General features: G+C 45.4%; 1 protein-coding gene across 4 annotated transcripts in view; it reads left to right on the plus strand.

Moving 5' to 3' along the window:
* The window catches only part of PPM1F (protein phosphatase, Mg2+/Mn2+ dependent 1F), a 42,086-nt gene that overhangs the window by 13,955 nt on the left and 6,692 nt on the right, over positions 1 to 21,439 (plus strand). For 2 of the 4 annotated variants that reach the window (XM_054006201.1, XM_054006202.1), the window contains exons 2-7: positions 750 to 880; positions 13,614 to 13,813; positions 14,599 to 14,787; positions 16,495 to 16,638; positions 18,030 to 18,123; positions 19,428 to 19,903. In XM_054006201.1, the coding sequence (XP_053862176.1) occupies positions 750 to 880; positions 13,614 to 13,813; positions 14,599 to 14,787; positions 16,495 to 16,638; positions 18,030 to 18,123; positions 19,428 to 19,825 (1,156 nt within the window). In that variant the 3' untranslated portion in view covers positions 19,826 to 19,903. The remainder of the gene's footprint in view (positions 1 to 749; positions 881 to 13,613; positions 13,814 to 14,598; positions 14,788 to 16,494; positions 16,639 to 18,029; positions 18,124 to 19,427; positions 19,904 to 21,439) is intronic. The other 2 variants (XM_054006204.1, XM_054006205.1) reach the window with 1 other exon arrangement.

A 21,439-nucleotide genomic window follows, 5' to 3' on the forward strand; every position in this document is an offset into this window, starting at 1 on the left:
ATGCTAGAGGCAAAACATTCCAACCTCTCTCTGACCTTATGCTGTGCTAAGATGTTACACTTTCTCTTGGCACAAAAATTCAGTCACCTTTCCCTTCACCCATCCAAAGTGTATTGGAGCTCTGGATGCTATGTGTTTGGTGGTGTGCACATACCATATACTGGGATTCTGATATGCTTTGTAATAACACAATGGATAATTATCCACTTTTCAAGGAAGAAATTCACAAAAACCCACCAAAAGAAATGAGTATTGGGGGTGGGAAGGTGAATAACCCCTATCATATCTGTTTAAAAATAAATAAATAAATAAATAAGACATGGCACACAGTGAGAGACGCAAAGTGCCTGAGCTCAGTCCTAACAAGGCTCTGTAAGTAACAGTTCCCATCACAAAATGCAAGAGCACAAGATTTAGTCTGTGATTGAAAGAGTAAAGATGAGGCAGAATTCAAAATCACACTTCTTGCACCTGTGTTCTCAAGGGAACTGCTGTCTTTGAGTCTAAACTGAGTTTAGAGACTTATAAAGGTCTTTATTATTACCAGTATTTGTAGTATACAAAGTGTGACACTTATTTTCAGTGGTCTCTGGAGACTGTTAAAGTTACATCCCTGACCAGGAGTCACAATTATTAGTAGCTGCTGGAGCTTTCTAACTTTTTGAGCCGAGGTTGCTGACTTCAGGAAGGCCACGGTTCAGTTTAAATTTAATCCAATATATTTCTTTTTTTTCTTTTCTTCACATCAGGGATGCACCGCCTCTTCTTGCATCATCTTTGATCCACGCTGCAATTGATGAGGTGCTACAGACTGATCTTTCTGTTTTTAAGAAGCAGAGTGTGGAAGGGGAGGAAGAAGGAGACCAGGGGAAGTTCACCTGTAAGTATAATATCCCTCTGTGGATTTGCACAGGGTGTCTGCTGGAACACTTGTAGTTTGAAATACTTCCTGGAATACCTGGTGGGATATTTTGGCAAGCCAATAGGAGCAGAGCTTTCATCACGCTGCAGAATGTGGGATGAAGGATGGCTTTGTGGTCGAGGGGCAAGCATGGAGTGTGGAGACCTGGACCAAGACTTTCAAAACTGATTAGTGATTTGGGGTGCCCAGCAAAGGGCTGTGATTTTCAGAAAATGCCAAGCTACCTACTTCTTGAAAATCAGAGTTGAGTCACATTGGAAGGAGTAACTGCGCTCTAGCTCTGTTGCTAAATGAAGAGACTTCTGTGAAGAGTTGATTCAGTCTTTCTTGAGTTGTTAACCTTTTGTAATTTTGAAGTGCATTTGTTTCTTTACATGAGTAACCTTTTCAATGATTAGCTAGTGGTAGTCCATTAATGTGCCTTTTCAACCCACACTGGAATCAGTGGGGTCTCTACTATGCAGCTACATTAAACATTGTAAGTGCAACCCATTTAAATCTTTGAGCATCTCTGCCCACACTCAGGATCGAGGTGACAGTACCTATGGTCACGCTTGAGCCTGCAAGTGTCAAAATTCCAGGCCTTTACATTTCGTGAAACAACTACCTGAAGGGGGGTTCCAAAGAGGATGGAGTTAGGCTGTCCTCAGTGGTGGCAGATGACAGAACAAGGAGCAATGGTCTCAAGTTGTACTGGGGGAGGTTTAGGTTGGATATTAGGAAAAACTGTTTCACTGGGAGGGTGGTGAAGCACTGGAATGGATTACCTAGGGAGGTGGTGGAATCTCCATCCTTAGAGGTTTTTAAGGCCCGGTTTGACAAAGCCCTGGCTGGGATGATTTAGTTGGGGTTGGTCCTGCTTTGAGAGGGGGTTGGACTAGATGACCTCCTCAGGTCTCTTCCAACCCTAATCTTCTATGATTCTGTAAGATCATCAGTACTGTAAGGACCACGTGATGATTGGTGGAGAACTGTTCTTGGACCTTCTACCTGGTGCCTCCATTTCCTCACAACCAGTTGACATTGGGGTAGGGAACAGACAGTTGCACACTGTTTGAGCACTGTGTAACAACCAGTTCTTCTTCGAGTGCTTGCTCATATCCATTCCATTAGGTGTGTGCGCGCCGCGTGCACGATCGTCGGAAGATTTTCTACCCTAGCAACACCGGCGGGTCGGCTGTGGAGCCCCCTAGAGTGGCGCCTTCATGGCGCTGAATATATACCCCAGCCGACCCGGCGCCCCCTCAGTTCCTTCTTACCGCCCCTGACGGTCGTTGGAACTGTGGAGCGCTGCTTAGCTGTTCTCCACTCTCCCTAGCTTAGTTTGTTGTATCACAGTGTTTATAGTTAAATAGTTAAATAGTTTAAAAGTTGTTTTAGTTGTTCTAAGTAGTTCAGGGGATTAAGGGGGTCGTCTCCCCCTTTCTCCCCCGGCCGCGGGGCCGGGCTCATGCCCAACGCTCCCGGCTTCAAGCAGTGCGCCTCCTGCGCTAAGCCTATGCCCACGAGCGACCCGCACGACTCCTGTCTGAAGTGCCTGGGAGAGTCCCATCAAATAGATAAGTGCAAGATCTGTAAGGCCTTCAGACCAAGGACCAAGAAGGAGCGGGACTTTTGGCTCCGGCAACTCCTGATGGAGGCGGCACTTAGTCCGGACGCTCCATCTACAAGTCAGGCCCCGGCACCTAGCACCTCGGTGCGCAGTGCCCCGGCGGCACCGGCTATGACGACCACGCGAGTGGCGTCAGACAAGCCTCCCCGGCACCGGACCTCGTCGGCACCGCAAGCAGTGCCTCGGCGCCGGTCATTATCCCCGGGGCATAAAAAAGCCCATAAGACGGGGACATCCGTGCCGAAGACGCCGGCTCCCCCAGTGCCGGGGGTAGAGCCGCGTCCGCCGGTGGAGCACCGGAAACAGGTGCCTCCAGCACCGTCGACTCCGGCGCCGAGGCCGTTGAGTCCGGTGCAGATAGCGTCTCCACCGAGACCGGCGGTGATACAGTGCCTCCCGTCGACTCCAGAGACCTTCGCGGCGGCGAGAGACTTAATAGCTCTCACGGAGCCGGCACCGCCTCAACCACCGGCACCGACTGCACCGTTGACTCGCCCGGTCCAGTCGAGGGGGAAACCTGCCTTGATGCGCCCTCCATCGCAAGGGCTGGAACCTCGGCACCGATCCAGGTCCCGAAGCAGGTCCCCACGCCGCTCGCAGTCCCGGCACCGAATATCGCCTCGGCACCGGTCGTACTCGCGGCCAAGATCTTCTTCGCGGCACCGCTCTACGTCTCGGCACCGATATGATCGTCGGCACCGATCAACGTTGAGACGTAGTTCTCGGCACCGCTACGGTCGACGCTCGACGTCGAGAGGCCGCTCCCGGCACCGGGCATACTCCAGGTCCTCGTCGAGGTCCAGATCCGGCTCCCGGCACCGACGAGGTCATCGGCACCGATCGCGGTCCCGGCACCGTTCGCCGGCACCGCGCAGAGATAGATCATCTCCGGACCGGTACCGTGCGGCACCACAGCACACGGGGATCGTTTCATCTCTCTCGGCACCGCCATGGCCGTCAAGATCGGTGTCTCGCTCCTCGGAGGACCTGTCGAGATCGGCATACCCCCCTCAAGGGCAAGCCGAGGAACGGAACTTGGGCCATTGGCAGGAGTTGGCAGAGGACCACTCCCATGGACCATCTCACTGGTCATTTTGGACCCCGTGGGCGTACCACCAGGAGCAAGGGGCTCCAATACCATCGACCTCTCGCTCGGGTCACTCGGTTAGAAGGGCCCCAGAATCCACCATCTCTCGACCTCCGCCAGGGGGCATGGAGGCTTCCGTGTCCACGCCACCTGACACCATAGACCCGAGTACAGGTGATGCTCCGGCCCAAGAGCAGGGGGATCAGGACCCCCCCTTGGATCCAGTACCACCGGAGGCGTCTTCCTCCTCCTCTCCGGATGAGGCAGTGGCGGGCACTTCATGTACGGGTCCCCCTCCGATAGATCTTCGGGCTCACCAGGATCTCCTGCGTAGGATGGCCCGTAATATGGACCTGCAGGCGGAGGAGATAGTGGAAGTACAGGACCCTATCGTGAACATCCTCGGAGCGGATGCCCCATCGAGGGTGGCGCTACCCCTGATCCGCACGATACAAACCAATGCGGATACGATATGGCAAACTCCTGCCTCTATCCCACCCACAGCGAGAGGGGTGGAAAGGAAGTACTTTGTCCCGTCTAAGGACTACGGGTACTTGTATACCCACCCCCAACCGTGTTCACTGGTGGTGGCATCAGTGAACGCACGAGAGCGCCACGGCCAGCAGGCTGCAGCGCCTAAATCAAAAGAGGCTAAGCGGCTCGATTTGTTTGGCCGTAAGGTTTACTCAGCCGGAGGGCTGCAACTTAGAGCGGCAAACCAACAGGCGCTATTGAGCCGTTACAATTTTAACTCCTGGAACTCTATGGGGAAGTTTAAGGAGTTGATTCCCCAAGAGTCCAGGGAAGAGTTTGGAGCCATGGTAGAGGAGGGTAAGAAGGTGGCTCGGACCTCCTTGCAGGCCTCCTTGGACATAGCAGACTCAGCTGCGAGGACCCTGGCTTCGGGTATCGCTATGCGGAGGATCTCCTGGCTTCAGGTTTCGGGTTTGCCTCCGGAGCTGCAGCAAACCCTACAGGATCTGCCCTTTGAGGGACATGGATTGTTCTCGGACAAGACGGACTCTCGTCTGCAGAGCCTCAAGGACTCGAGAACAATCATGCGCTCCCTGGGGATGCATGTTGTGGGCCCTCAGCGCAGACCATTTAGGCCGCAGCCTCAGCACTTCTACCCCCCCCCGCCTCGTCAGAGACAGGACTCGACCCGGAGGCGAGGGCGAGGTGGTAGAAGAAGGTGGGCCGGCCCTCAACCCGGCCAGAACCAGGGGCCACCTAGACCACCTTCAGGCCCCAGGCAGAACTTTTGAAGGTGCGGTCGAGGACGGCGCCCCAGTCATCCCCCAGGATCCAGCCCCCTCCTTTCGGGATCGTCTCTCCCACTTCCACCGTGCTTGGTCCCTTATAACTTCGGACCGTTGGGTCCTCCGCACAGTGGAGAGGGGATACACTATCCAGTTTTCTTCTATTCCCCCCTCCCACCCCCCTTCCCCGTCCCTCTTCAGGGACCCTTCTCTCGAGCAACTTCTTATACAGGAGGTTTCCACGCTCCTTGCTATGGGGGCCATAGAGGAGGTTCCAGTAGAGTTAAGGGGCAGGGGATTTTATTCCCGTTACTTCCTGATCCCCAAGTCCAAAGGAGGCCTGCGGCCCATCTTGGACTTGCACGGACTCAACAAATTCGTAGTAAAGTTGAAGTTCCGCATGGTCTCTTTGGGGGCCATTATCCCCTCCCTCGATCCTGGAGACTGGTTCGCCGCCCTCGACATGAAAGACGCATACTTTCACATCTCAATTTACCCACCTCACAGACGCTTCCTGCGATTCGTGGTAAACATGGTGCACTACCAATTTGCAGTCCTTCCCTTCGGCCTATCCTCGGCCCCAAGAGTGTTCACGAAATGTATGGCTGTCATGGCAGCGTACCTTCGTCGGCAAGGGATACAGGTGTTCCCGTACCTAGACGACTGGCTGGTACGCGGTCGCACCAAAGAGCAAGTTCAAGCTCACGTCCACAGAATAGTGCACACATTCAACGAGTTGGGCATCCTACTCAACAAGGACAAATCTACTCTAGAACCTACCCAGAGAATAGATTTCATCGGCGCAGTTCTAGACTCCAGACGTGCACAAGCCATCCTGCCAGACAACCGCTTTGGCACCATCACGAGCCTCATTCAAGGGCTCCAGGCCTTCCCAACTACCACGGTGAGGTCGTGCCTTACCTTGCTGGGTCACATGGCTTCCTGCACGTACGTAACCAGGCATGCCAGACTTCGGCTTCGCCCACTCCAGACCTGGGTGTCATCAATATACCGTCCACATCGGGACAGCCTGAACATGGTGGTCACGGTCCCGAACTCGGTCCTGACCTCCCTCACCTGGTGGCTAGATCACAATGTGGTCTGCGAGGGGATGCCTTTTCACACCCCACAACCCTCTCTGCACCTGGTCACAGACGCTTCATCTCTGGGTTGGGGCGCCCATCTCAACGGACACCATACCCAGGGCCTGTGGACTGCACCCCAGTTAGCCCTGCACATCAATGTTCGGGAGCTGATGGCGGTGCGCCTGGCGTGCCAGGCATTTCTCAATCAACTACGTGGCCGTTGTGTGTTAGTTCTCATCGACAACACCACGGCCATGTTTTACATCAACAAGCAAGGAGGAGCACGTTCGTCAGTTCTATGCCAAGAGGCCATTCGCCTGTGGGACTTCTGCATCGCCCACTCAATCCATCTCACGGCATCGTTCCTCCCTGGAGTCCAGAACACTCTAGCGGACCGACTCAGCAGGTCCTTCCAGACACACGAGTGGTCTATCCGTCCGGACATCATACATTCCATCTTCCGGAGGTGGGGGTTTCCCCAGATAGACCTGTTTGCATCCCGAGACAACAGGAAGTGCCACGTGTTCTGCTCCCTACAAGGTCGAGCTCCGGGCTCCCTCTCGGATGCGTTTCTCCTTCCCTGGAAAGACCACCTGTTTTATGCCTTCCCTCCGTTTCCTCTGGTCCACAAGGTACTGCTCAAATTGCGCAGAGACCAGGCACAGGTAATTCTGATCGCTCCAGCGTGGCCGAGACAACATTGGTACACCACACTGTTGGAACTCTCGGTTCAGACTCCGATCCCGCTTCCGTTATGTCCGGATCTCATCTCTCAGGACCACGGCCGGTTGCGTCACCCCGACCTGCAATCACTCCACCTCACGGCGTGTCTGCTCCATGGTTCACCCAGGCAGAGCAGCAATGCTCGCTCTCTGTCCAACAGATTCTGCTGAGCAGTAGGAAGCCCTCAACACGCACCACGTACCTGGCCAAGTGGAAGCGGTTCTCCTGTTGGTGCGAACAACGAGCCACGTCCCCGTTGCAGGCACCCATTCCCCTCATTTTGGAATATCTCCTCTCCCTAAAACAGCAGGGGTTGGCGATATCTTCAATTAGAGTTCACCTGGCCGCTATATCGGCCTTTCACCCAGGGGAACTCGCGTCCTCGGTATTCTCTAACCCGATGGTCGTTAGATTCCTCAAGGGCTTAGACCGGATGTACCCACAACAACGTCAGCCCGTCCTGACGTGGGACCTCAACCTGGTTCTCTCCAAGCTCACAGGTCCTCCATTCGAGCCACTGGCCACCTATTCACTTCTGTACCTATCCTGGAAGACAGCCTTCCTCGTAGCCATTACCTCAGCAAGGCGTGTTTCTGAACTCAGGGCGCTTACATCTGAGCCCCCTTACACAGTTTTTCACAAGGATAAAGTGCAGCTTCGTCCACATCCTGCCTTTCTCCCTAAGGTGGTTTCTCCTTTTCATATCAACCAGGATATATTTCTCCCGGTCTTTCATCCTAAACCACATGCCACTCGCCAGGATCAACGTTTGCATTCCCTGGACGTACGTAGGGCCCTGGCCTTCTATATTGACCGCACAAAGCACTTTAGAAAGACGACGCAACTCTTCGTTGCAGTGGCCGACCGAATGAAAGGCTCACCGGTCTCCTCACAACGCCTATCCTCCTGGATTACGTCTTGCATCCGGACTTGCTATGACCTGGCAGGTGTCTCAGCACCGCACCTCACCGCTCACTCCACGAGGGCCCAAGCTTCCTCGACTGCTTTCCTGGCACATGTTCCGATCCAGGACATTTGTAGAGCGGCGGTTTGGTCATCAGTCCACACATTTGCAGCTCACTATGCACTAGTGCAGCAGTCCAGAGACGATGCTGCTTTCGGATCAGCGGTTTTGCACACAGCAATGTCTCACTCCGACCCCACCACCTAAGTTGGGCTTGGGAGTCACCTAATGGAATGGATATGAGCAAGCACTCGAAGAAGAAAAGACGGTTACTCACCGTTGTAACTGTTGTTCTTCGAGATGTGTTGCTCATATCCATTCCAAACCCGCCCCCCATCCCCACTGTCGGAGTAGCCGGCAAGAAGGAACTGAGGGGGCGCCGGGTCGGCTGGGGTATATATTCAGCGCCATGAAGGCGCCACTCTAGGGGGCTCCACAGCCGACCCGCCGGTGTTGCTAGGGTAGAAAATCTTCCGACGATCGTGCACGCGGCGCGCACACACCTAATGGAATGGATATGAGCAACACATCTCGAAGAACAACAGTTACAACGGTGAGTAACCGTCTTTTCCATCACATTTATTCACTAGCATTTTTAACTTTAAGCCTTACCAAACCTCCTTTTACCATTTGATTTGGAGCTAGAGTGAGGGTCGGATGCTGCAGGAATCCGAAGCTAGAAATGGAAATAATCTCTTGGGTAATCTAGTCCATCCCAGACAATGAACGTTATTTCCTGTTACACACATTCTCCAATCTGTTTTTAAAAGCCCTACAGGATGGGGCTTCCACTTCTTACCTTGCAAGACTAATCCACTGGCCATTAGATTTCATTATCCAGAAATCTTTTCCAATATTCAGCTTAAATTTTCTTTCTTAACTTCATCCCGTAATTCTTGGCTGTATCCTTTACAACTCCCTAAATATTTTCTCTCCCTCCTTGATGTGTACAGACTTCATGTGTTTGTAGACAGTTATCACTCCCCCTCTTTATATGCAAAGAGCTGGTTTCAATCAAATTGGCCAAGACCTAAATAGCTAGTGCTAACTCTCCTCCTCCAGAGTATAGAAAAATTATGTGGTGGTAGACTTTAATAGAGAATGTGGGAAGGGAAGTGCAGGAAATATAAACAAAATTGTTTTTAAACACAGTCTTCTCAAGACATTTAGCAGGTTTTTAGTCCCACAGATTCAGGAAACATTTTTCATTCATAGGCCAACCCAGTTTGCTTTCTCAGAATTGAGCTGATAGTAAATTGGCTCCATCTCCTGGGATACTTGAAAACTGCAGGCCCTTACGGAAAGCTGAGCTACTTAGGGCTGGTCTACACTGGGGGGGGAGTCGATCTAAGATACGCAACTTCAGCTACGCGAATAGCATAGCTGAAGTCGAAGTATCTAAGATCGAATTACCTGGGGTCCACATGGCACGGGATCGACGGCCACAGCTCCCCCGTTGAATGTGCTACCGCCGCTCACTCTGGTGGCGTTCCGGAGTGGATGGTGAGCGCGTTCGGGGATCGATATATCGCGTCTTAACGAGACGCGATATATCAATCCCAGATAAATCGATTGCTACCTGCCGATACAGCGTGTAGTGAAGATGTACCCTTAGAACTGTGATCATCTCTCAATAGCTGCAAGCATTTCTTTATGAAATTGGCTTGTTCATTCCCGCAATATCCTAGAAGACATTGTGGATGCCTCATAAGCCTTTCATAAATTTTCAGTCTCATAGGCCTAGCTTCTGCCATTCTTACTCACTTGAGTAATACCTTTCTCTGAGAGCAGTCCCATTGATTTAAATAGAACTACTTAGAATACTCGATGTGAGTAAGGATGGCAAAATAGCCCATGATGGACAAAGCACTAATAATCATAAGTATTCACTCACTGCATATAGACTGCTGCTGTTTTCTGATTCATTGGATTTAATCCTTTTGTATTCTGACTGTGCCAACAGAAGGTTGCCTAGAGGGGGACACAGTGGTGCTAACTGCCCATGCTTCCTGTTTTTTGGGGGGAGGAGGGCACAGTTGACTGCTACAGCTCCCAAAGTAGATAAAACCAGTTAGTAAGAGTTGGGACCAGCACAATTCCCAGGCAGCCTCTGCCAGCGGGGTTCCTATAGAGCCTGGCTGGAATTTAAAGCTGCCTTCACCAGTTAGAGTCCTCAGGGCAGTATGGTCATGATACTGCTGATTACCACCCTCCAGGATAATCTACTTTCCAAAGCAACTGCCACACAGGGTTAAGGAGATGCAATTTGTGCCCTAGGTACTCAAGGTGAAAGTGTGGCTCAATATTTGTATCCCCTTGATTGGATTCTAGATGTGGGTTTCTTTCTTTTGGGGATAGGGTGTGTGGAGGTTAGAGTTCTGTAGCCAATGTGATTTCACCAGTGTAGTGCATGTCACTGGGTGAGAACCAGAGATCTATGTCATTGTGGCCCTATGTAGTCTAGAAAAGCAAGCTTAAATGTTTTAAACAAGGGTCATTCTTATGGCACTAAAAGAAATTCCAAAAACAGAAAGGCAAACCAACAAACCTACCTTTTTGAAGATGACCTTGCAAAAATTTTGGTAGTCTGAGCAGTGTGGTGTAAGGTAGGAAATGGAGGCACAAGTCCACTCAATTTTGCCTTTATTTATAAATAAATCACTTTCTGAAAATTTATAGTTTCTGATCATATATTTGGCAGATAATAAGTAGATAAGATGGAACAGCTGGGGGCCCAAGTTACTGAGTTCCAGGGTTCTGGGTTGCTCTTAGACACTTCATGATGATCTTCTCAGTGTCTGGTCCAGCATTCTCCTACTTGGTCCCTGGTTTGCTTGTTTTTTGTTTGTTTAATATCTTTCCACATGACCTATTCATTATCTTTCTTCCAGTCAACATTGAGTATTGAGTGTTGTGTAACCTGTGCAATACACATGTGCAAGCTTCAATTAACATAACTTTTGCTGTCTACGCTATTTTTGTCATGTCTCCTTGTCACCGTACTACTGTTTTTCCTCAACATAGGGATTTTTTTTTAGCATTACATTTTATCTTCAACACAATACATTCCATGAACAAATCACCTTTGTGCTGTCAGCTATGAGTATTATTTAAGTAAGCCTACATAAGAGAGAAATTGGCAAGACAACTCATGTCAAGCAAAAGCTAAGCTATAGACTTAATATAAGTATTACCCTGGCCTGTCTAAGCTTGTTCACTACACATAATTTAGTGTTAATAGTTTGATTAATGAAATGTAACCCTTATTTTTACCATTCAGCAATTCGTCAAGTTTCAATATCATAATTCAATAAATGTATATCATCCTACATTATTTATTAACATAACCTTTACTTTTTATTTAAGTAGAAAAGTTATGAAAAACATATCGTTAATGTCATCATATTATCTTTTCCAAACACTGGTTTCCAAGTAACCTTTTACTCAAAATTTTAGCTTGTAAATCATTTAAAAAAACCTGTCCGCTAACCATGGCATGGAGTTCACAAACCACTTAAAACTTACATAAAGAATAAAAACAAGAATGGAAAAATATAAAGCAAAACCAGAACAAAAATCACAGAAAAAAGAGAAATGAGACAAGATACAAAGGGACAGAAAAAACAGGAGTTGTGGAAAGAATATGGACAGAAAGCAAAAAGGACGCAAGAAACTATGCTAGAGTATGAGGGGATGGGGGGGAAATATAGCACTCGAAACCGTCCAGCTAAGCACATACCTGAACTATGTATATGTGTGTTTTTATTATGGTTTCCCCAGGGCCGGCTCCAGGGTTTTGGCCGCCCCAAGCAGCCACCAAAAAAAAAAAAAAAAAGCCGCGATCACGATCTGCGGTGGCAATTCGACGGAAGGTCCTTCGCTCCTAGTGGGAGTAAGGGACTTGCTGCCGAATAGCTGGACCTGCCGCCCCTGTCCGGAGTGGCCGCCCCAAGCATCAGCTTGCCAAACTGGTGCCTGGAGCCGGCCCTGGGTTTCCCTTGCCCTACTTTTCAGTTGCTTATTAAACCCACTTGTCTTGCCTTAACTGTAGAGCAGGAGCCATCTTTCACTCTGTTTATACAGTGCCTAGCACAAAGGGGCCTCGCTCCGCACTGATTCCCATAAGTACTATTATAATACAAATATTAAATAACTTTGTTGATTTGCTAGGATATACTTTAATCTTTTAAAAAGATAAATTTTTGCCTTGAGATGAGACTTGCCATGATAGACTAGAATACCATTGATCTTTCATGAAAATAGACTTCAAACTAATTTTAAAAACTTGGGTTAGTGACACAATATCACCATACTGTTTAAATGCCTGGTTAAGGAAACGTGCCTCACAGGCATTATGGTGTGTAATGGCATGCATATTTAGATTATATTAACCAGCATCTGTAGACCATCTAAATTGATCTTCTCAATTTAAAAATAGCTGCATATGTGGTGAGTGCATGTCTCAGAATTAAATATCTTGCCTATTTAAAATTTCTAAAAAATAAGTAAATCAAAAGTGATTATATCACAGACCAACCACTTGCCAAAATTTGGTGCATTAAATCAAAGCTCTTTTCATTCTCAGGGTGCAAGAAAGTATCTGAAACTGGACATCCAGTACCATGGATAAGAGAACGTGCTTGAGAAACTGGAGTTAATGCTGAGACATTCTTAGTGCTAGCAAGAGTTGCTATAATATAGAAATTGAGAAGGTAGTTTACCCAGTAAAGAATTTCAGTGCTGTAAAGTAGGAAGATCTGTGATAGTTAATTGCTTTGGCTGTATAGATGCTCTGCTCACCCTTTAAGCAAGTTGATTTAGCATTGGGTGATAGTTTTTACTTAGACAGCAAACTTAAAATTTCAGCCTACTTGAGAGACCCTGCATTGCTAAGCTAGAAATTATCACAAATATCACAGTTTATTGCTCACCAGACTGAATGCTGGGATTAATGAAATTTGAGATGAGTCCAGGAAAGGATTTGAGTGTCTGGCTAGTACTTTTTATGTTGCTCTCTACGGGTGTTGTGATTCTGCTCTGTAATGGCAAAGCAGTAATGTGGCAGAGATGGTCTTCTGTCCCTCATGCTTTTAACATCTGATAGTTCACTCTCTGTGTGAAAATGATTAAACTGTTGTCTTCTTCAAACACTTTTGCAGTCTGATTAAGCTGGGCTACTACCCAGTTGATCCCTCAAGTGATACGTTCTGTGTGTATCCATTGTTTTAGGTGACTGTAATTCAACTGCACATAACCCGGGTCTAACCCAGACTAATATTTGTGACTTGTGTCAAGACAACAGCAGCCCTGTGCACAGTCTTAGAGTTTTCTGATCTGCATCTAATTTTCTTTATAAACGGATACACTTCCACCATTATGCACAATACATTGCACTCTCAATTCCCAGTACTGAATCTTTTATGTCCAATCTACTAAACTGACTTTGATCCTCGTTGTGACCTTAAGCGGTCTATTGCCCTGGAGAACTGTCTGCCATTTGATAGCACGATGAACTTCAGAGGTAATAACTATTTAATGAACTGGGTGACTGAAAGATCCTCTTGTCCATAATACTGTACTGTTGGGTCAGAACTTTTTGCCTGTGATTCTAAGAGGGGTTTGACTCAGAAGCATATGGACCAAGCATCATAATATATACTTGTTGCTTCTTTTTTCATAGTGTCCCAATGGAGTGACTTTCGGAGGAAGTGTTCTGTGTATCCATAGGCACTCTTGTACCAGTGGATTAAAGGGAGGGATAGAACTATGGCTCCAAGTCAGAGGCTAGTACAGGCAGAATATGTTGAGAGAATGCATGTAGACCTAGGGAAGGAAACTTGTAGGAAAAGACAAGTGAGGGGTAAGTAGGAGAGAGGATATTGGGTTTGAATATCATCATTTGTTTTCCTCCTCCTTTTCCCAAACATACAACTAAGTCACCTACTGTCTCTCTGCCATCAGTGCTGGATGGAGGCTCTTTGCAGCGCTGCTTCTTTAATAAGCTGCGAGACATCTGCTGTGAATGGCAGAAGCAACTGCCATCCCTGAAGTCACTGAAGCGCTTCCTGATTATTTCCAGCCATGCCATCCGCAACGTCCGCCGGAAAATGGAGGACAGACATGTTTCTCTCCCAGAATTCAATCAGCTCTTCGGCTTGTCGGTAAGTCTCTGGGGCCAGGAGAGGTCAGTTCTAGCATTCAAATACCCCTTGAAACACACTTGTGTCCTAGTATCACAAAGTGATCACTTTTGGGAGGTACTACGAAGGATTTACTGACAGCAGTCCTTTTATCAGGTCTGTACTGGAGCAGAGACCTACTGGATCTGTGTATTTGGGCTAGCTATATAGCAGTTTTTTGTGACATTGATATGCTCCCACCACAAGGGGGGGAGAGGGAAAATAATTCACTTTGGAAGTGGGGGCTGTTGCTATATTTTGTGAGAGAATTGATGACGTAAAGATGAAAAATAGCATTTTGGTTGAGTATTCAGGGATGCTTACTAAAGATATAATGGAACCACACAACCTTCCAATCTGCCTTCTCAATTCCTATTCCTTTTCAAGAAACTGGTCAGTGATCAACAAGGAGCAAAGAAAAATAACACATACCCCCATGAGATGCATATTCTATCTATTTTACACATTGGTAAACTGATGCAAATTACCCAAGGTTACACACAGTTAGTGGGAAAGCTCAGAGTAAAATACAGGCATCCTAATTCCTACTCTCCAAGTCAGTTTGCTAGATCATGCCACCTTACTTTCTTTTCCCGGGGAAGATCATGGTGTTTGTGGCTCTCAGTGTATTTGCGTAGCATTGTGTTTATGTACACGCTTGTGCTCTCTCATACCTATGTGCACACATTCTTTCACTGAAATGCTTGCATAAAATCTGGCAATTAACTTTTATTTATGAACTCTTTGTATCTCCCTCCTGCCAAAAGGATGACGTTGATCGAGCATACTTTGCTGTATTTGATGGCCATGGTGGAGTGGATGCCGCCAATTATGCAGCAACTCATTTGCACGTAAATGTTGCATTACACAAGGAGATTCTTAAGAACCCAACTGAGGCCTTGAAAGGCTCTTTCCAGCAAACTGATGAAATGTTCCTTTTCAAAGCTGAAAGAGAGGTGAGTGCGTAGAGTAGGTTGCCCACCCTCCAGGACTGTCCTGGAGTCTCCAGAAATTAAAGCTTGTCATGTGATGAAACCTCCAGGAATACATCCAATCAAAATTGGCAACCCTAATGTAGAGCCAGATTCCATTGTAGTTAAGCAGTTGGAGAATTGCTTGGGTGACAGTAAAAAGGAATGGTGTTATGCAGAGAATTTTGATCTCATACAGTTAGACTTTGAATTCATTCTGATTTGTTTGCCAAGTATCCTAAGTGGAAAGTATTTCATTGGTCAAATTAAAATCTCCCTTCTCATAAGAACCAGTGCCTGCAAATTCAGGGAGATGGAAACTTTGAAGTGAGGAGTTAGTGCTATTTCAGGATCCTTAACCTCAGGGAATATACAGGCAACAAAGAGTTGCTTCCCCGTGGGGGGGGAGGGAAAGACTAGCCCCAATTGTATCTGCATAATTTAATACAGAGGCAAATAAAATCTTTGTATTTATTTTCTTAAGGCTGGTTCCACTAGCACCATCACTGACCTTTCTCTTCCTCCTTTCCCCATCTTCGGGAGAGTGAAGTCGGTGCATGGCAAGATAACTGGAGGATGAGAGATTTTAAAAATGAGTTAAACGAGGTTCTTGAGTTCGAAGTATTGTAAAGGAACTAAAAGTGGTAAAGGTCAAATGAAGGACACTCTTCCATCTTTATAGCAGCAGCATTGAAACTTGACCATTCAAAGTGCAACAAGGATGGCTTTTTATAATGGACTGTAATACAGCAGTGAAGAAATGCTCACCCTGAGAATATTTTTCACTGCCGCTGGGAAGGCAGAGATAGGGTGGCTACATCTGTTTGTTTGGGGAAGAAAAGGCACGTTCAGTACTGAAAAGGTTCTTGCTGCTGAAGTTAAAATCAAACTGATGCCTCTGCTTTTCAGAAAAACCCAAATAACCAAATGGTTCTGGGCCCTTTGAAGCTAACGCTGGAGTTAGCGAAGACAAGGGGAAGAGCATAACTATAGCAGTGTCAGACACTTGAATGCTAGAATAGAGTTTCTTCTAAACCTGTGTTTTCTCTTATGTCTGCACCTTTTATTCAGTGGATTGCCATTCACAAAGGTCTAAATTGCTGCATAGTTAACGACCTTTAATTAACCCTAATTAAGGTTAAGATTTTGTCATGGTTATTTTTAGTAAAAGTCACAGACCGGTCACGGGCAATAAACAAAAATTCATGGAAGCCGTGACCGGTCTGTGACTTTTGCTGCTGCGGCTCCATGGTTTCCCCTGCCACCGTGGAGGCTGGGAGCTGTGGGGCCAGTTTCCCCTCTGCCCATGGCATCTGAGAACTGCAGAGTGACCATATTTCCCAAAGAGAAAACGGGATACCCCCAGCCTCTCTCCTGAGGCGTCCCGCTCCCCACTCGAGGCTGTCACCCATCACTGGAACCCTGATGAGAGCCCCCTCAGAGGTCTGCCACCTGTCGCTGGAACCTTGCAGGGGGCTGCCTGTTGCTGGAACCCTGCCATGGCCCTGCTGGCTGCCAGCTCCAGAGTCCCGCAGCCCCTGGGGCTGAAGCAGAGAATGTCACGGAGGTCTCTGGAAGTCATGGATTCATGAAGTCATGACCTCCATGACATAAACGTAGCCTTAACCCTAATTTACAATGTTATGATGTTAAACTGCAGTTTAACTTGCACTGCTCTGTTTCCCTTTGTAGAGGCTGCGGAGTGGTACAACAGGTGTATCTGCCTTAATTGTAGGGAACAGGTTACACATAGCCTGGGTTGGAGACTCCCAGGTAATGTTGGTGCAGCAGGGAAAAGCTGTGACCCTGATGGAACCTCACAAACCTGAAAGAGAAGTAAGCCTGTTTTCTTTGGCTCTCTCCTCTGATGGCTGTAATTAATTTACTTTTGGCTCACTGAATCTCTTTAAATGAAGACCTGGCCAACTACCAGCTGACACTGAACTGCTCTCTTTGTAGACAGTTTATAAAAAAGGTCTCTAGGTAGCTTTGGAACTATTTGGAATCTCTAGATTCCCTGGAGTGTGGCACGTATGCAAGTCTATAACTAGAATGACAAACTGAGCTGATGGTATTGGTGGCTGATCTCATCCTTGCAATGGATGAGGATACGGTCTGTTAGCAGTTGTTAAATGGTCATGAGTTACAGCTTTTAAATGTAAAGTCTCTAGCAGGACTAGATGGATCCACTTCTCAGTGATTTCATCCCTTTTAAGTTGGACAGTTATGGAGCATAGTAATGATGTGTCAGTCTTGCCTTTCTCCTGTCTAGTTGTGTGTTCTCAATGCATGTTTTTCCAAAGGAAAAAAGGATTGTGCTGAAGAACAGACTTGATCTGTACTCTCAGTTGCGAATGCCCTTAAAAAAAATAAAAAGAACCTTCTGAAAACTGTAGTACTATGGAATTTTGCATACATAGCAACCATGAAAAATCTACAACTGCGAGCCTTTTATTTAACAAAAGTAACTGATTTTTTTTAAAGTCACCATTGAGTTAGTAAATAAATGTTTTAATTTCAGACCTGGCTTACATAATAGCATCGTTCAAAAAGCAGTAATAGTCTAGTATCATAACTGGCTTAATTAATCTTACATTTCTTTTTATTACAGTAGGTCAAATATAACTAAACTGATTTATGTACAAACTGAAAAGGCAGTCGCAAGTTTTTAGGGATGGCATTGCATGAACCTTCTTCTTTATAGTATGAACAATATAAAAGTTTTTGTAGGGCTTGAGGAATATGGATTATATTAATGAAAATGAAATTTGCCTCTAAATGCACTTTTTATTTGTACATCTAAAAACCTTAGCTTTACAATTATCCTTTTCTTCCTACTTCCATTCACAATCTTAAATATTTGCACAGTGATGGGGATATTGCTAGTTTGTTCCTATAGAAATGACCTAGACAGGGATTCTTCCCTTTTGTTTCACGAACAAGCAATGGTGCAGTCATAGGGAAGATATCTTGTCGTGTCTTGTTCATGTATACTCAACTGAACATTGCAATAAGACTGGTTTTTTTTTTTTTTTTTTTTAATCACATTTTTCTCTGAACACTATTGATTCCCATTTATTTAAAAATATAAAGCTGTTTGCATCCTACTATAAGTATACAAGTTGAAGGGATTTAAGATTTTTCTCTGCAACACTGGCTAGCAGTGAATTTAGTGAGATCTGGGATATGCTCTTAGTATAAAGAGTTGATGTGCTTCTTTCTTCTAGGATGAGAGAATGCGTATAGAAGCTCTAGGTGGCTGTGTGACCTACATGGACTGCTGGAGGGTCAATGGAACCCTTGCTGTTTCCAGGGCTATTGGTAAGTAAGGCCATCTAAGTTAGTCAGAATTGAATTATCCTTAAACACATAATCTAAAAAATCCTGGTGCTGAATTAAGTAGACAACCATTCATTAATAAAGAGATTATAGTGTTTGCCCAGCTTGGGCCAAAGAGTAAATTGCTTCTATTATTGTAATTGCTTGAATAATGGAGTATTAAATTGCTTGGTCAGCACAACCCTTATCAGTTTTTGAAGGAAAAAATAAAACTAGTTCAATTCCTTCTTTGAAACATCTATAATAACATATCATGTTGCAAATGAAAGCCCAACAAGCTCGCAGAGTATATTGTACATGACACTAGAGCAAATATTGGCTTCTGATCTGATAGATGTCTGAATATCTCCATATAAGGTGGGTGAGTTAATATCTTATTGGATCAACTTCTGTTAAATAAAGAGACAAGCTTTTGACCTTAGAGGTTTTTTTATTTATCCATTTTAGTATCTACAAGTTGTTCTCTTCACTGTGTTTCAGAAGTCAAATTGTAGTGTCATCCTTCAAACTGCAAATAGCTAACATAAACATTAGCAGTGGACCATTAGCATTTAAATGCTAATATTCCCAAATGCCGTGCAAAGAACTTTCTTGGACGCTTGCCACTTAAAGTGAAATGAGAAAAGACCCTAGGCAGCAGCAGTGAATGAAGAATTGTAATGGCTGAACTGAAGCAAGTTATCATACATTTATACAGTATCTTTTTTTAATTGAGAAGTGGTAAGCTTGTCTCACTTGTGTTGAAATGAATGTGTACAGGTGGAACTGTTGATTTAAGTATTTGGGCACTGTGCTGCATGAAAGGGGATGTTCTTATTCCTGTTTATCGCTAATGAAAATAAACTTCCTCCCTGGCGTTCCAAGGGTTTCACAAGATACACACTTCTCTCAAAAAAAACAAAAACAAAAAAAAACCAACCCCCAAAGTATCCCAGCATTTTCTGAGGGAGGAAAATTTGAGGTTTTCCTTGGTGAGCTCCTCATATCATTCTGTTCTAGAGGAGCGGTATAATGAGCCATGGTACCATCCCCAAAACACAGTAAATGTCCTTAAATCCATATGAATCCCAGGGGATCGTCAGGAGTTGAAGTCCTTCTCCATTGGCTCTGTAGCCCCCAACCATCTCTTTCCTTCATGGGGCATTGAAAGAGCTGTGCATGGATCTCGGAGATATGATCTGGCCCTAAAAGAAACCATTGCAATGCTGGGAATCATAGAAACAATTGGCTGGTGAGGAGAAAATGGCTCATATTGAAGTCATCAGATTTGTATCTTTTCTTGTTAGGTGATATATATCAGAAGCCCTATATCTCTGGAAATGCAGATGGTAATTCATTTGAGCTGACAGGTTCTGAAGATTACTTGCTCCTGGCCTGCGATGGATTCTTTGATGCCATTAGACCATATGACGTAGTGGATCTGGTCCTAGATCACTTAAAGCAAAACAAAGGAGATGGTCTCAAGGCAGCAGAGAGACTGGTGTCTGCAGCAAAGGAAAATGGATCTAGTGATAACATCACTGTCTTGGTGGTCTTCTTAAGGGATCCCCAAGACATCTTGGCAGACTGCTTGAGAGACCCTAAAAGCCTCAGTGTTGATGAGGGTGCAGAGGATTCACCCTTTAACTTTTTCAGCTCTGAGATGAACAATCAGAGCGACAGCCACACAACGACAAAATCTTAACTCACATATGTTCCACAAAAGAAATTTTCTTTCCATTGAAGAAGCCTCTAGTAGGATGGGTAAAATGTCAGGAATAAGGTGACCAAAAGTCCATAAAGAAAAATGTCAGAGCTCATCTTACTATATCCATTGTCCCCTCTTCCCCTGAAACAGCTGAGCAGGCTGGAAGACTTGTGCAGCTACTTCTTCCCTGGAAATAGTTTTAAAGTGTTTGCCAGGTTGCCAGTTCATGTCCCTCATGTCCTGGAGGTGGTAAGGAACATATAAGCTAATGGAGGAGAATACTTATTTGTATTATGCTTATTTGGGTTCTGCTTTAATTTAAAATAGTGCTTAAAACAGAAAGCTAACATGCACATAGTTAATTGTAATGTTACCTATTTTGGGGTGGGGTGGGGAAAGCCATCATCAAAGAGAAGCTTTTTACTGCACACTATCTCTATGAACAGGTTCAGTATTCTAGAGGATTAGGTGTCCAGGAGTGGGATCTTGTGTTCTTCCTTATATATCCTCAGAGACCTCTCAACTTCATCATTTGGTACCAAAGACAACATTGTGAAAGAGGGTGATGTAATATAAACCTCATCCTTTTAAAGAGCAATTTAACTTTTTGCATTTATGGGGAAAATAAAATGAAACACTTAAGGAGGGAAACTAGGAATATCCCAAACAGAAGAAGCAATTTGTAGTTAGTTACTTTCTGGCATGGTCTGGTAATCAATTTAATTGACTGATATGGAAAGACTAACTATAGAGTAAGGGTGAATTATTTCTGTGACACAAACACCCTTTATTAGCTCTTTGGTAACCTGAAAAGAGAGGACACTTGCTGACTGTGTTTGAAAGGGGTCCATAGAAATTGTGTGTGTATATGCTCTGCCAATTCAATAGGCCCTGTACTTGCCACATCCTTTTTTATGGTTCGCTATAAACAAAGTGAAGTATTTTATTTTTTTCTTTTTTATAAAGTTTTTGAGTATTTACTGAATGTTATGATTGTGGGAACTTTTTTTGCAGTGTTACTGTATTTTGTTGTGGGGTTTTTTTTATTTAAATAATTAGGATTTTTAAAATGTACACTTTTGTTGTCTGGCTTTAAAAACTGGCCACCTTCAAGTGCCTTAAATGTTTCAGAAAAGGATGGGAAAGGTTAGTTTTCTATCAAATTCAGGTGACAGTGTTCTAGTTATGTTTTTAAATTTTGATTTAATTAATATAAATATTTTAATGCACTTACAGCTCTTTCATTTTTTTGTGAATGACTGAGCAGGAACTATGTTCCGAGAACATCTTGTTTTTCTGTGTTGCCAAACTTTGTGTTGATTGTGAGACTCCTGATATTTAGTGTTTTCTTAAAGGCCCCAGCTAGCTGGCCTCAGGTTATTTACCTGAGAATCTTTGATTTCGTTTAAAAAAAATTTCTAACCCTCAGTTTTGTAGAGGAAAACAAACCCTGTGTGCTCCAGTACCATTGTGCAGATGTTCAATAAAAAGAACCCCAAGTGTTTAATTTAAAAAAAAAAAAAATGTTGGGTCTGACTCCTGGTTGCTTGATGTTTGGCAATACTGCATTTATGATATATATTTGATACAGTAAGTTTCTGAGGAGGTGAG

Source organism: Malaclemys terrapin, chromosome 16 (assembly GCF_027887155.1).
Source record: "Malaclemys terrapin pileata isolate rMalTer1 chromosome 16, rMalTer1.hap1, whole genome shotgun sequence".
NCBI lineage: Eukaryota > Metazoa > Chordata > Testudines > Emydidae > Malaclemys > Malaclemys terrapin.